The sequence below is a fragment of the Onychostoma macrolepis genome, chromosome 01 (genome assembly GCF_012432095.1).
Source record: "Onychostoma macrolepis isolate SWU-2019 chromosome 01, ASM1243209v1, whole genome shotgun sequence".
NCBI classification, from domain to species: Eukaryota; Metazoa; Chordata; class Actinopteri; order Cypriniformes; family Cyprinidae; genus Onychostoma; species Onychostoma macrolepis.
This window is the reverse complement of record NC_081155.1, coordinates 32057316-32074592: the sequence shown is the minus strand read 5'-3', so window position 1 is coordinate 32074592 and position 17277 is coordinate 32057316. Positions and strand designations below refer to the sequence as shown.

General features: G+C 37.0%; 1 protein-coding gene across 5 annotated transcripts in view; it reads left to right on the top strand.

Annotated features, from left to right (window-relative positions):
• The window catches only part of pax5 (paired box 5), a 52045-nt gene that overhangs the window by 22217 nt on the left and 12551 nt on the right, over nucleotides 1–17277 (top strand). For 3 of the 5 annotated variants that reach the window (XM_058787718.1, XM_058787723.1, XM_058787699.1), the window contains 3 exons: nucleotides 4358–4539; nucleotides 12155–12284; nucleotides 16234–16335. In XM_058787718.1, coding sequence (XP_058643701.1) covers nucleotides 4358–4539; nucleotides 12155–12284; nucleotides 16234–16335 — 414 coding nt within the window. The remainder of the gene's footprint in view (nucleotides 1–4357; nucleotides 4540–12154; nucleotides 12285–16233; nucleotides 16336–17277) is intronic. The other 2 variants (XM_058787730.1, XM_058787708.1) reach the window with 1 other exon arrangement.

Genomic DNA, 17277 nt, shown 5'->3' with positions numbered 1-17277 from the left:
CCCATACCATCAGAGATGCTGGCTTTTGAACTGAACGCTGATAACACGCTGGAAGGTCTCCCTCCTCTTTAGCCCGGAGGACACGGCGTCCGTGATTTCCAACAAGAATATCAAATTTGGACTCGTCTGACCATAGAACACTTTTCCACTTTGAAACAGTCCATTATAAATGAGCCTTGGCCCACAGGACATGACAGCACTTCTGGACCATGTTCACATATTGCTTCCTTTTTGCATGATAGAGCTTTAGTTGGCATCTGAAGATGGCACGGTGGATTGTGTTTACTGACAGTGGTTTCTGGAAGTATTCCTGGGCCCATTTAGTAATGTCAGCATCCAACAAAGGTCTTCGGCCTTGTCCCTTACACACAGAGATTTCGCCAGTTTCTCTGAATCTTTTGATGATGTTATGCACTGTAGATGATGAGATTTGCAAAGCCTTTGCAATTTGACGTTGAGAAACATTGTTTTTAAAGTATTCCACAATCTTTTTACGCACTGTTTCACAGATTGGAGAGCCTCTGTCCATATTTACTTCTGAGAGACTCTGCCTCTCTAAGACATCCCTTTTATGTTACAGACCTGATGTCAATTAACTTAATTAGTTGCTAGATGTTCTCCCAGCTGAATCTTTTCAAAATGTCTTACTTTTTCAGCCCTTTGTTGCCCCCGTGCCAACTTTTTTGAGACCTGTAGCAGGCAGACATTTGTTATGTTATCTATATTCTATTGTGAATAAAATATTGGCTCATGTGATTTGAAAGTCTCTTAAGTTTTCATTTTATTCAAATGTAAAAAAAACGTCCGAACATTTCGAATTCGGGTTGTAATATAATATAATATAATAATATAATATAATATAATATAATATAATATAATATAATATAATATAATATAATATAATATAATATAATATAATATAATATAATATAATATAATATAATATAATATAATATAATATTTGACCGTGTGAACTCCTTTAGATTTTTCAGATTTCAAGGTCAGATTTGTTGGATGATATAATAACATCAACATGATCACACTTGTGTGATTCATGCTGCTGTCTTTGAAAGAAAAAGGGGACTAACCAATTATAAAGAAATTATGAATTTCATATGAATTAAATTTTTGAGCTAATAATATAATTTGTCATAAAACAAGTGTTGTATTAAATTAGAAAAATGCAAAATGAATGCATTTTCTCTAGCGGTCTCAGATGTTTTGGCCCCTGCTGATGCATAAACAACCATGCACACAAACACAAACCAGAGTGTGGCAGTTTACATACTGCCTTTTTAAAAAAAACCAAGATATGTGCACTGATGCACACTTTCAGACATCTTTTGTGTGTGTGTGTGTGCTGTCGGTGGACAGTCTTTGAGAAGAGTGGAAAGCAATAAACCTGCTGAAATGGTGCCATCTCACAGACACGATTGATCAATTGAATTCTATCAGACACACTGACCGCTGGGATTAAGAGGGTCAAAACACTGGAGATCATACACTCTGTTTGTGTGTGTGTGAGAGAGAGCATTTAAGCTTTGTTGAGGTAAGTCCTGGCGTTGAGGTGTATTAGAGACACATGGGACCTGCATGCCATCAAGGAGTCGGAGACAAGAAGATCTTTCTTTTAAATAACCACAGATGGCAGTAAACTGGATCTGAATTCACATTCAAATGGATCGATTTCTGTGTTCAAATGAAGGAGGAAAAGGGAATGTTTGGATAGCTGCTTTGTCTGCCTGTCATTTTATCCCTCTATCCCTCCATATCTCTCTTTCTCTCTCTCTCTCTCGTCTTGTGGGGATTGCTCTGGCCTCTGACTCTAACTCCCTAGAATAACCTCTCAGAGGCATTTTGAAGAAATGAATTGGCTCTATATCAGGGATTTTCGTTTCTATTCTTCTTTTTTCATCCCTCTCTCTCTCTTTTTCTCTCCCTGTAATCATTTGAGGGCTGTAGCTTTCTCAGCTCTTATAATTGTCTCTTCAGAAACTCAACAGCCCAGTAATAACTGACTCACGCGCTGCCTTAACACTCACTCAGAGAGGAGGACGCAAGTCCAAGAATCTATGTTTGTGTGCCTGTATGTGTGCTTGAGTCTCTGTATGATAGTTTCCAGAAAAGTTCAAGTACTTACCCTTATGATCATAATGACAAAGAGAAATAAATCACTATTATTATTTATGTTTTTATAGCATGTAATTGGAACCATTAGAACCTCTTATAGTCAGGCCCCGCATCCCCACTTCCCTACTATATAGTAGACCAAAAAAAGAGTAGTATTTCCAAATTAGAGGTAAAATTCATAAAACAGTAGGTACTTGAATGACTAACTAATTCTGGCGAGATTCTGAAGTGTACATTCAGAGTTTTGGAGATTTTGGATGTAGCCAGGGTATCTGCAGGATTTTTAAAATCAAATTTAAGACTTTTTAAGACCTGCACAAATAAAATTAATACCATATGAGTGGGGTAGGGCAATATCTATTGTAAAATATTAAACTGTAAAATGACTGTAAAAAGCAAGATTTACAGTTCAGATACAAGTTTTCACAAAAATAAAAGTCAGAACAAAGGTCAAAAGGCAGAAAGTCTTGGAACCTTGACCACTTTGAATGGCCAAGGTCCACCCAAGAGGCCATATGACTGACAGGTAAAGCAACCAATCACATTTCGTTTCGTGCCGTGTCATGTTTAGGGGCATGAAAATGTCCCCACAATAACAGACTCTGAATATCTCTTCTTCTTAGTGTATTAATTGTTTAGATTTGTATAATGCATTAGATTCGTCAATTCACCGGTTGAGATGTACAACTCTGCATGTTTGCTGCATAAAAATATTTGTTGATTTTCGCTTAGGTCTGAACTCTGAACAAAAACAGAAGAAAGGCTTATTGAAAATGCTAATTCATTCTCTGCCAGTAGGTGGTGCTTTCGGAACAGCAGCAATATAGTGGTTTCCACGGTAACCACTGTACACAAAGTAGCCAGCACATGAATTTGCAAAATGCAGGGCTCATATTTATTCAATGAAAACATAGCCTTTTGAAGTTTGTCACATTAAGCTATATCAGAGTTCTCGTCTTTCCTTCCCCAAAAAAAAACATTTTAATACCAAATACCAAAAGACTTTTTATGGCCTTAAAATTGATATGACTAAATTTAAGACTTTTTAAGGACCCGTGGGAACCCTGGTCGCTATAGATTTTTAGATACTAAGTTTTAGATACTAATACTAAGCATCTAGACTAATCGACTAGTTGACTAGTCGACTTTAATGCTCTGCCATGACGCTTTAAGCTTGACGTCGACTAGTCGCTGGTCCTATAGAGGGCGCAACAGTATAAGAAATCTCTGAAGGATTTCCACATTTACACTCCGTTTCCAAACAGTTAAAATGACAAATAAATGCAAACTCTGAAAGCGCTACACAAGACATGTGTGATTATATTACTGGATGCTCGAAATTGAATGGGAGAATGCACGTTTTAAACAGCTCATAGTACAGGTCAGTTAATCGCCATTCTGATATAATGCACTGCTGCTCTGTAACGCACACACATAGGCTACAGACAGTAGCGCGTACATCACGCACAGATTGCGCGTGCACAGAATCGTTAAGCGCGGAAATGTATTGTCAACACTGTTCTGTGATTAAACTATTCTAAACTAAATCCCACAGCTTCACTACTAGTAGAGAGTCGCTGCCAGTTAGAATTAATTCACACACGCAATCGCTCTCACTAATGCATTCATATGAATCTTTACTGTGCTACTTTATCTGTATCTGATTTAGAACGAGCAGAAATCTGTGATAAATATAACGACCCAAAGACAAAAGAACTGATAAAAATGAGCTGTTATAGGAGCAATAGCCATGTGGGCAGAACTGTGTCATATGCCATAGCTGTGCACAAGTCTCAGTGTTTGAGTCTCAGCTCCAGACTTATTTGTTCATTAATGACGTCATCATTCTGAAGCCGTGGTTTACAGTGAATTTATAACAGCTAAGGGGCATTGTTAGGCACGACGCGAAGCGGACGCAAACCTACAAAGGTGTAGGTTTGTAGAGTAATTTACAACAGCTTTGAATGCGGCTCAACCAATCAGAATCAAGGACCGGAACTAGCCGTTTTATAAACATCACTACTAGTGACATTAGATAAAGGACCTTTTTTTTTGCCTGAAAAATATAGCTTTACGTTTCTGTAACAGTAAAGTTGGTTTACAGTTATTTCTTTACTACATCTAAAACTCAAGCTTGCGCGTCTTATTCACATGCTACAATACATACAATACATGCTAGATTGTACTTAACTGCTTTTTCATGAAATCTGTTTGACTCTCTCTCCAGCTCTACAGGATTCTCCTTTGGCGAATGGCCACGCCCACTCAGGGCGGGACTTCCTGCGGAAGCAGATGCGAGGAGAGCTCTTTACACCACAGCAGCTCGAGGTATTGGACCATGTCTTTGATCGACAGCCATATCCCGACATTTACCCCGTCCCTGACAGCAGCATCTACAAGCCCGCCCAGGTAAGGGCTGGGGGGTAGGGGTGTGTATCCTGCCACGGTGGTTGTGTGCACCTCCTCTTAAAGCTCACGCTTGCCCTTGCCTGGCTGTCAGTATTGCTTGACCCTGTCCCAACCCTGCTGTTGACCTATGCACCCCCACACTGAATCTAACACTGAGCTTTCACCTCTCTGAGCTAATGCTGGGGCTTTGACCCTGCTGGTGCTGATGTCCCCTCTATAGAGTTTTTGGCTGAGGTTAAGTCTCAGCACTGCGTAGAGCTTTAGGGTTAAGTAGCAAACACTTGTTCGTTAGTTTGCAAAAGTTACCCACATGACATAATGTTTATATGTCCAAGTGACCATGTCAGAAATCATTATTAATGCATGATGATGTCGCAAGTGGTAGTCCTGGGATGCTTAGTGAAAAAGTAAGTTTAGTTTAGAGTGATGTAAGGGAGGGTACATAATGTCCACATTTTGAATTAAAGCAAAAAGAGTTAGGCTAAATTGTGAACAGATTTTTAGACTAACACTTTTTACAATTTTTTGGGGAAAAATCCCCCAAAATAGGCCTTCATTCTGGTCAAAGAATGTCTTTGCCTCGTTCTAGTCTTTGCTTCCATTCTGGTCAAAGCTATGTTGTGTTTTCAGTACTTGTAAATGATTGCAGTATGGCTAGACATGCTGACACATGACAGATAGGATGCAAAAGTAAAGCTGTATTTCACATACAGACAATCATATGATGCATAAAAACTGATCACAAGAATAGGCCGTCAAAGATGTCACTCAAAAGTCAAATGCTATCACCCCCACATTCATTCAGGCACACATACAAGGCCAGTGTCAGAGTTCTATAGACTTGTCTGAAAGACCCCATAATTCCTCTGTCCATTTCACCACTGAGCGCTGAGGCTGGCAAGGTCAAAGGCTACTGAGCAGGGCATTAACCTTAGGGTCAATCCACATCCCTTGGGTGTGTGTGAGTCAGGATTGTTGTGGCACAAATGATCAGACAAATTGAGAACCGGGAATTTTGAGCTGTCTCTTTTTCAGAAACGAGAGTGTGCTAGAGAGGTATATGCTAAGTGGTCTTGTGTGATTGACTGACAGGTTGTTTACTCCCACTGACAGTGTGAATGCTGCCGAAGGAGAGAGAAATGATGGAGAGCTCTGTTTGAGTGTGTTTGTGTCTCCTAGGGGCATGAAATGAACTTGGGACTTGATTTTGTTCTTTCCTCTGTAGTTGCTATTAGATTAGGGTACATAAGGCCAGGTTCAATTATATCTAAAAACTATGGTGTGATTATAATCATTCATTTTTTAGAATAACCTAAAAGTGTGCTTTATGTAGTCACATCAAAATAAATGACTACTATTTAATATCAAATCAAGCTGTACACCAGTGTTTTATTCTCCATTAACCTGTTCATTCAGCACCTCTCATTTTTAAATGTTATATCATGAAATTTGACATTTCCCTGCTCTTTTAAAATAAAATAATTTGTACTATGAAAATGCACTATAACATTCAAAGTCAAAACAAGTCTCATTCTGAACTTCTGTAACTTTCTAACTTCTCGTGGTTGCACAAAGCATCTTTAGGCTATTTAGAAGTAGCAATATAATTTGGAAAGATAAAATCTCCAGGGATGACATATTCTTGTAGGCCAACCTGTTAGCATAGCTCTGGTTCCCTCGACAAAAGCAGGATTTTCCCATTGGCCTTTGGATTATTGCAGAAAATAAACTCTGTGACCAACAAAATTTCATTTGACATGTTTTGTTCATCAAATTAATCTTGACAAATGAACACAACTTTTATGAATTCTGAATCTCAAATACAATCGGCAGAACTAAAAAGTTAAAGTTAGGCTATAAATGAACTACAAATCATTGCATGACTTCAGTCACCACCACCAAGCTTTCGTAAAATCTTTATTTCAAATCTGTTGGAAAGTTTAATTTAGAATAGTTAAATGGCGCAATAATAAACGCAATATGGCTGTAAAAGTAAACTAAATATAGTGAATGGAATATTCACTATAATGAGTATTACTGTTTGGTGTGATGTTGCAAATATGATTTCAAGGATGTCTCTTTTTCGACTAGGAAACTTATATTTACAATAGATCCAATAGCATGTCACATGATATTTACGGCTCAGGTGACTGGTTCAAACAGCTATATCCTAATATGAGTGCCCATTTGCCTCTGTGGTGGGGGAGGTGAGGATTATATGATGGCTGATCAAGTGCCATCAAGATCAGACATCTTTATGTATAGAACAATACATACAAATCAAGAAAATAAAGTGAAACTGTGCAAAGTCACTGTGGTAAAAAAAAACATCTGCTATGATGTAAACATAAAATGTAAATGTATCTCTTTTCTCTCCACCCATAAATTTACCGTCAAGCTGTATCTATTAGATAGTGATGAAATTTATTTTTTCATCTTTCATCCTCCCCTCCTGCGTCCTTTCTCCGCCTCTTTTACATTTCTTTCTACTTCTCTCATTTGCTCTCTCCATCTCTCAGTTTGTGGTGCTGGAAGGACCATTAAGCACTGGCAGATCTATTAATTAGTGTCCTGCACTTCAAGGGGGAGCATATAAAACAGCGCACGCTCGTGAGAGTCATTTCATTTGAATTTTCCTCTTTCCATCTCCTTACATTATGCCAAAGATACATCAACAGCCCAACAACCCTTACACTGAACTAATTACTCAACCAGACCAAGAGACACAGAGAGAGAGAGAGAGAGAGAGAGTGATAAAGGCACTTTCCAGGGAAATTCATAAAGTGAATTAAATATTCAAATTCATAAAGTGTTAATATAGAGTTCAGAGCAAAATATTTGCTCAGTTGTTTGACTCAAGCATTTAAAAAAATTACGTACATATAAATACAATTCACTGCAGTTACCTGCTGAAAAGAACACTAGTGGCAGTAAGACATTAAAAACTTTTCACACAAATTATGATTTCGGGGCAGATTATCAATTAATAAAGACTTATTTTCGTGCGGTTGCTTGAACAATACTATGTTATGACCTCCAAACACTTTTACCATAGTGCAAGATATGTAAACTAATACAGTGTGATGTTTGCATCATACTCCATAGTCTTGCATTTCTGACATAGTAAACTTGCTCAGTAGCTCACCTGGTACAGCATTGCTTGAGATTCATAACACTTGGGTACGAGTCCCGTGAAACACAAGTTACGATAAAAGAGCTCAAAGACTTGTAGAAGCAAGCTAAATTGCATTGTTGCTTCAGCAAATGCATTTTTATCTAACATTTGTTTTTGTTTACATTATTGGTAAGGTTTAGGGTATGATTTAGTGCAGGTGGTACTTTATTTTCAAGTGTGACAGAACAGTAACCTTTTAATGACACTCACTGGACATTTCATTTCTGAAATGCCAAATGAAATGCAAATAAAATGTTGCCAGATTCACAATTATCAGTTTTGGATAAAACAGAACATGTTTTTAGTGCCACTCACTGGACATTTCACTTTGAAAGTGTTGCAAAACATTCTAGAAGCAATATGAAATCATTTTTGACACTTTGGGCCAGATTTACTAGACAGGGCAAATTAGCCTGAGACTGCAATAAACACCAGACAATTGACTACCGCAAAACATTGCATGATTTATTTAAGAACTCTCCTTCCATAAATGTTGCATCTTAAAGTGAAACTCCTACAAATGCATATGCAGTAAGGTCAGCCCTCAAAAATAACCATACACAAATTTTTTTTCCACAAATTTTTCACTGCATGTGTTTAGTAAATCCTGACATTATTATTATTATTTTTTTAATGGCTAAAGAGGGTTTACACTGGCGCACGCTGTTGTGGCCTGGCCCTGTTCTCCCAATATAATTTCCCATACTCTTTCTACTGTAAGAGAGAGAGAGAGAGAGAGAGAGAAGAGAGAACTGTAGTAAGTTTGTATGACTTGCATAACATATTTCATTCATACAGTTAAGCCAAAATGTATTCTGTTATTTGTCCTGGTCCTGTTCTCCTTATAATTTCCTGTACTATTTTTACTTTAATTAAAATTTTTTTTATATCATATTTGTTACTTAAAATGACACTTTTCAAACACTTTTATAACACATTGCTTAAAGGGAAAGTTCACCCAAAAATGAAAACTGTCATTTACCTGTATGACTTTTTCTTCTGCAAAACATAAAAGAAGACGTCTGTGTGTATGTGTGTGTGTGTTATTTTTTTTAATGTAATGTTATTTTGGACCCCAACTTTAATTTTATGGACAAAAACAGCTGAAACATTCTTCAAAATATCTTCTTTTGTGTTCTGCAAAAGAAAGGAAGTCATACAGGTTTGGAATGAAGGTAAGCGATGACAGAACTTTAATTTTTGTGTGAAACTATGCCCTCTGCATATATTAGATTTCACCAAAAAAAAATAAAAAATTACAGAGCAACGTGGTCTCAAATAAAGCATTTAGAATTGTGAGTGTGTATTACACATGCTGAGAGCCACGACTCTCTGCTTCAGAGGAGCTCACCAATAAATGCCTCCCTGCCAGTCAGGCTCATTTAATACTGCATGCACTGCTAAATACCTCCCCCATCACTCTTTCTCAGTCCCACACACACATCGTGCAGTTTACAGGGTCTTCTAAGAGACAATACGTACAAGCTGAGGAAAAAATAGAGGAAGGGAGATAGAGGGAATGGAAGAGAGAAAGAGCGACTGAGAGGAAATACTATTATGTAAATGCGGCTGCGGGTTGGGGTGAAATTATTTTGGTGTCGCGCGATTAGGGGCCTCATCTGTTATTGATGTGAGCGGAGAGGAGAGCCATTACAGAGGGGCTGTGTCAAAAATGACCCCCGAGAAAACTGTGACCCCAGAGAGAAATCGAGAGAGCAAGGAATACAGTTAAAATGGAATTCCAGTGAGTTTTAGATAGGCTACGTGCTTGTTATTTAGTGAAAATCAATAAAAGTCTTTTTTTGTTGTTTTTTTCTCTTTTACTCTTTTTTTTTTCTTTGTTTCATCTCAATTTATTTTACAATCCCCATTCCTTTACACATTTTTTCTCTCTCTCAATGTCTGGCTTCTCTCCAATCTTTGCCCCAGCTGTGGTGTGTGTGAGTGTGTGCCGCTTCTATATGTGAAATGTGTGTGTGCATCATGGTCGCTGATGGGTTGCGTAGCTTCAGAATTGACAACATTTACAGGCTAAAATGAGAATCATCCATCTTCACTAGGCTGCTGTCAGAGGCAGGGCCAAACTTCATAATCCCCAATTACTAGCACTAACCTCCCCATCTACATACACACATGATGAGGGGGCGGTGTGCGAGCCGCATAAATAGAGAGGAAATGCCTATCTCAGACCGAATGACTGAAACAGACAGTGGAAAAGAGTCAGGGTTGGAGAGAGAGAGCGAGAGAGAGAGAGTGGGAGGAAGTGGACGGTGTGAGCTGTGATTGGTAAGGTCACAGTCTACTGCCCTCGCTGTGGTGATGAGCACTGAGGTGTTTAAGGGGTCACTGGGATACACACATACATTCATACACAAACACCCTGCTTACCCTGTGTATTAGATAAGGATTTAAAAGTTGTGGTTTTTCAGTTGTAATTTTAGTATAGAATTACAGTTTTATCCACACTTCTCTTAGTACTTTAGACGAACCTCCCTCTCTCTCAATAATCTGGGCTAACTACATACAAACAAACAAAAACAAATAATTCAGTTGAAATGGGATGTGCGCAATAGATAGATAGATAGATAGATAGATAGATAGATAGATAGATAGATAGATAGATAGATAGATAGATAGATAGATAGATAGATAGATAGATAGATAGATAGATAGATAGATAGATAGATAGATAGATAAAAGGCTTTAGTTTTACTATTGTTCAAAGGTGGTTGGTAAGATTTTTTTTATGTTTTTGAAAGAAAATTTATTTGATCAAAAATACAGTAAAAACAGTAATATTGTTAGATATTATTACATTCTTAGTTATTAATTATTCTCAATTATTAATTCTTAAGAAATCATTCTAATTTTCTGATTTGGTGCTCAAGAAACTAAAAAAAACACCACAAGCTTATCACAACAGAGAACTGCAATTTGCTTTTTGAACATATAGTACAGTAAAAATTAGTTAGTGTATATTGTGCATACATTAAAACACCAAAGGAAATTATTCAGTTATCAACAATCAGACATATTTAGGTTGTATTAAGCTGGTACTGCATATTTTATTCCCAGAGTACTTTTGCACTTTTTTACAGTTTTATGCATAGTAAAGGCAACAGTCTTTAAAAAGCTGAATGAAATATGAATAATGTCAGGATATGTGAATTTTACCTTTTTATTTTATCATTTTATTTATTTTTTATTATTTATTTAAATTTTGATATTTATATTTTGATGTATGTCACCATACATCAGTTTGAGAACTTCTGCATTAACATACTGTATATGTGGCCTCTGTAATTTTGATGTCATGGAGTCTTTAATTTTTTTTGTTTTTGTTTGTTTTACATTTAAATACAGTTTATTATAACAAAGTCTTGGAGTTTATTTTTTTTTTATTTTTTTATTAATGCTTGAACAGATAGTACAAGAAGAACATAGTCAAGGGATCACATACAAATCCAAAAATAATGACCAATAGTTATAAATTAAACATAAATGACAAACACACACACATACACATTAATAATAAAATAAAAACTGTTACAAAAAAAAGAAAAGAAAAAAAAACCCATCAGATGTGAATAACATTACAATGACATTACAAAGATGAGTCTTGGAGTGTCTTTCATATCTTTAAATACAGAACGTCATATGGACAACTAATCAGTAATTATGCAGATTTAAAAGCTGAACAAGTGCTTTAAGTCGGATATGATGAAAGCAATGGTTCATTAAAGAATCACTTTGACAGATTCAGTGAATGACTGCAAATTGTAAATGTGTAACTTTTAGGAGTACAAATATAGATGGACAGACATGGACTAAAATCCACAAAACTCTTCCTAAACTCAAATTATGTGGTTCTAGTAAATTTTTTTGTTTTTGTTTTTTTTCAATGGAACCCATTCTAAGTGGACAGAGAGAGTTAGTATTCCCAGTAAAAGAGGACAAGCTTAGCATTTATTTACAGGAATGTTAAAGTGGATGGTAATAGCTTCTAACGACGTAACTGTACGGTAACAGCAGGGGCAGGTGTACCATCAGGATTTTGTTGGGGTTTAATTTACTCCTAATCAGGGTTATTAATAACCTCCTCCTGGACTAAAACAGAAGCGACATCCACTTCCCAAACTCTGCCATCAAACCACATCCACACCTGAGTGACAAACCCCATTACCGCCAATGGAGATGAATCACTGTGGGTGTGGGGTGGGACAGAGATCATTGTAAGTAATTGGTCATGAAAGCACACAAGCGGGGTCAGTCTTAGGTCAGCCACATACATCAGCTGGATCTACTCCACCACTACTCATTAGTGTTGACTATGTACCTGTGTGCCATTCACAAACACAAAGATGAGGGTTAACATACAAAGTAATTTCATGAAGATGATTTTCTTTCATTGTAGCCATCTAATGAAATCTCTCTCCATAGACATCTGATTACTCGGCTATGGCGTCTTTGGCTGGCGGACTGGAGGAGATGAAGAACAGCTTGGTCAATCAGACGGGAGCAGAACTGGGTTCCTCTGTTGCAGGGCCTCAATCATATCCACTTGTGTCTGGTAAGCAAACTACCTATGTGTTAAAAACACACACATACACAATTTTCCCAGATGTTTGCTTATCAAAGCGACCCAAGTCCAAATTGTGAGAGAAAATGTTGTAAAAAATTAGTAAAACAAAATTACCTTTTTATTTTTTTAAATTCAGACTTCAGAGGGCAAAAAAAAAACAGAATTATAAGAGATAAACTCGCAATTGCGAGAAAAAAGTCACAATTACCTTTTTTATTTTGTATTTTTTTATTCAGTGACAGAAACAAGCTTTGTTTAGTAGATAAAAAGCTAAAAAAAAAAAAAAAAGATTGCTTTGTTTAGTGGATAAAAAAAATGTAAGGCTTAAATTATTCAAAAAAACACAGAAATGGAAATTACTGTTGGAACTGGAATTAAGCAGCAGACACTTTTGTCTGAGATCTGCTAGGCTTCTTCTGTATTACAGCTGTGTTAAACGTGAATTAGAACCACCTGATTGTGGATCAGCTTGCTGTGGGCAGCTCAGAGGTGAGATGAGAGTGTTATCAGACCTGTTAAACAGTGCTCAGTGATTCAGATTCACACTCTATGTCCTAAGGGACAGAGAGAGTGGATGGAGACCTGTAATTACTATATACACGTCTCGTTCTCTCCCTTACTGGCTCACTCCATTTGGGAGTAAGGGAGCGCTAATTAAGAGCTGCTTGGACAGGAGCCCTAACGAGGGAATCATGGAATTGGGATTTGTGAACCATCTGACAAGGTAGAGCGAAACCTGTATGTCTAGACTGTGTGTGTGTTTGTGCCTGTGTGCATGTGTGTGTGTGTGTGTGTGTGTGTGGAAGGAGAGAAAGCCAGAATGAATTACAAACAGAGCTTGCCTCATAATGAACCATGTGAAAAGACTATGGAACTGTTACCTCTTGTTTGCATAATGGCGCCCCCTATTGGCACAAATGAACATTTTATATTTACATTTATGATAACTAACAATTTGTATCAATTTACAAATGATACATTCATGCAATTTATACAGGAATGCAGAAAAAAAAGATTTAAAATATTTTAAAAAAATAACTTTTTTTTTTATTTTGGCAATTTTTTATCTCTCTTGTTTAGTTTATAGAAAAGGAAATTAGATTCGAGAAGTAGCCCCCTCTACTACACATATACTATTTTTTCCCAATGATTTTATCTCTTTTTTTTTTTTTTTTTGAGCAAGAAAATCTTTTCCTGTCTACCCTCTTTCATTCTTCTCTTTTCTGACAACGTCTCTCAGAGGACTAGGCCTTGTCTGTTCTTCCTCTGAAGAGTCCATCTCTCTCTGTCCCTTGCTGTTGCCCTGTCCACTGACCCAGAGTGGATTAGTATCCAGTCTTCACTAATGTCTTCCTGTCACCTAACATGGACAACTCCCTAACATGGCAACCAGCAGAACAGAGAGTATGAGACTCTGTGTGTAACTGTGTCAGGTCCGTGCAAGGTACATTTGCACTGGGGCAAGTGGTCACATATATGTTTTAAATGCTAAACATGCATTAATTACCAATATTTTGGTATGTTACTTTTTACATTTTGGCTGCTTCATGCATTGTTCATTGCTAACATATTGCTGAAAAGCTTATATTTGGTTGTTAATGGTAAGTTCCATTGTGACAACTTGCACCAACGCTTGTGACAGCATGCCCTTTTTTGTATATTAAGCAATATCACTGAAGTTTGGCCAAAGCATGGCATTGCTTTTATACAACAAGCCAGAAACGTCATACGGTACAATCAGATAACACCCTAGTCTTTTCTTTTCTTAAAAATAAATAAATATATGAATAAAAATATGTATTAAATGTAGCTAGTGTTACATTGTAATGTTTAATATTTGAAACAACCCAATAAATTCATTAAACATCTTAGTATTGAGAATTTAAGACAAGTTGTATGTTATCCCAACGTTATTTATTTTTAAGAACTTTATTTAGTTTAGTCTTTAGAACAATCAATAAGAACATTCTTAAGTGTTTTTAGGAATACAAAATATTTACCTTTACCTTTAATTTAGAAAATAAGAATGTTTTGTGAATCAGCACAAGTTAAGTGAATGATTCAATCACTTGTTTGACACAATGGCAACATACATTGTTTTTACTGCATGAATTAGCACTTTTGAATAAATCCGTTGACTCACTCAAAGACAGTCACTTGCCATTTTCTGTGTATTTATTTATGATACTTATGAACCTTTTTGATTGATATGTGACCTATGATCACTCACATCTCATTTGCTTTATACCTGCAAACATAGAATCTGCAACTTTACCCAAAGGTCATATAGTAGTCATGTTGCACAACAATTTCCCTTTCCACACTTTACCCCTCTTTCAATTGTAACACTCTTCTTTCTCCGTCCCTGAGTTATTCTTCACCTTGCCTCTGTCTCTTATACCTTCTCCCGTCTTTTCTATCACCCTTTTAATCTCTGATAAAGTATTCAGTTTCCCTCCTTGCCCCCCTCCCCCTCATAGGCCCTACAGAGGCTTAAACGGTGGCTGTGTTGAAGGGGATGGATGAACTGAGGGTGATGGTGTTTATTATGATGAATGGGCTGCAGTCTACAGATCAGCAGCATGTGCAGACTGAGAGATGATTCACTCTGACAGCCATGTCATGTAGCCTAATACAGTTATACATCCATACAACAGAGTGAGAGAGAGAGAGAGAGGAGAGATAAAGCGAGAGAGAATTAAATTTAGAAACTGCCCAATGATCATTGTGAAATGGACAAGTTAAATCTCTCATTAATATTCTTATTAATCCATCCTTGTTTGTTTTTAATGAACTCTAATCGACAATCTGTAAGGTATTGACTGTCGTCACATTCGGGTCAGTTACCTGTGCCTAAAGAGATCATTTTTTTTAAACTTTAACTTCACTGACCTGATTTTCTTGTTCGTTCCTATGAATATAGTGAATCAGGCCTGAGGGAGACAGGGGCATGTACGTTGTACACTAACAGTAGAGACTACCAGATCCTGTCATACATCAGAGCATAATTATACCAGAGGCCCTATTACTGGGTCAAAGGCAGATTTGTGATCTGACATAAAGTGAGATGGCTGTATTAATCGGGATGGTTAAACAGAATGTCGCTAGTTTACCAAGCTCATAAGATGTCACTTATCTGATTTAATAAGCTACAGCATAGATCCATGCTTCATTCACTTTGCAATGGCAACTTTCTGTACCAGCTTTTAAATCACATTAGTCTTTAATTGAACATTTGTTACTATGGGTCATAAGTGTATAACTATTTAAAAAACTGTTAAATAATAATAACTATCAAAACCAGAAATGAACATTCTTAGAATGCTCTGGGAAATAAAAAATCATTAGTTGGGTTACTATTGCTGGAAACTGTATTTATTCGCAATGATTCGTTCTGTATTAATTAGCGAATTGCCAGTTCTGATTCTAAACAACTGACAGAAAACACACATGACATGAATGCTGAAATATTGTCAGGAAAATGATTCTCAGGTCTAATGTCAATTGTTAGTCAGTCATTGATATTAGTAATATTTTAATTTATCATTAATAGTGTACTGAGACACAGCATTATTTCATTAAAGTCTAGCGATGCCCCTGGTGGTAAGTGATTATTTATTAAAAAATGTTAAAATATTGGTGTCTGAGACACTGTAATTTTTTTTAGCATAGTTTAAATGGCTGCTATAAATGAATAGTGCACATAAACGGCTGTTGAGGTCTTGGAAATCTCGAAGGTTTGGACCCTCAAACATTATGTCACAACTTAACAAGCAGATAAAAAAGGTTAAAGCCTAGTTTATGGAACAATTATAGATGAAATTGCTTCATAAGAGGTTGTGGTGATTGGAACGAGTCACTGAGAAGTCAGATCAATAAACTCTTCCCGATGGAGTAGATCCTATTCATGCTAGAAATGCTCTTTTTATCTTTACAGGTCGCGACCTGGCCAGCACCACGCTCCCTGGTTACCCTCCTCATGTTCCTCCAACTGGGCAGGGTAGTTACTCCACACCCTCCCTCACAGGGATGGTACCTGGTGAGTCCCACTTGCATACATGCATGTCAATCAATTGTTAACTCCATCTACACAAACTTCACATACACAGACACTAGGTTGAGTTCTTTAGATTTTTCATACTAGGTTCAGTTCTTTAGAATTTTTTTTTTTTTTTTTTGGCATATTTCTAAAGAAGGGAGTGACTAATTTTCATACATGTGCCACCCTCATTCTTTCTCTCTCATCCTCTCGCACTCGTCGTGCTGTAGTCACTCTCCCAATACCCCCTTTTCACCTCTGCTTTATTTCAGTTGAGGTCCCAGTGGGAGGGGGTCTTGTCTTTGCCACTTCCTGTCTCCCCCCATCTGCCAGGTTGACAGCACTCCCAGGGGGTTATGGGATGGGGAAGGGAGGGGGGTGTTGGGTGGTTGGCAGAGTGTGGGGCGGGTGGACTGGCTTTGAGTCTTCAGCAGGAGTGGCTGGACTATTAGACCCCAGTCACACAGCTGTCCCTTCTCAACATCAGTAATTTGTTTTTAATGAGAATCATCACTGACCCTTGACTAATTCATTCATTCTCCTGCAGACTCCCTTGGCCTCCTTTCTTTTAGCTATTTTTTTAATCCACAGGCCACTTCAGAATCACAAAAATACACATGAATTCTCTCACTTGGATATTCATATTCACAAACACAATAGCATGTAAATGGCTTTGAACACAGTTCACCTAGATACATACAGTATGAAATTAAATAATGCTTCCTCGTTCATTTTTTCTTGATACAACATCATCTGAAATTTTGAAATTACCTGAAAATCACCTACCTATTTGTTATTAAAATAAAATCAGTTCTAAAGTTTTATTTATTTTTACTATTAAGGGTAGGTTTACAAGGTCTATTTTATCAGTAAATTAGCTACATGACATTTCTCACTAACGTGGTAATAACAGTGCTGTTCATGAAGCAGATGAACTTACAG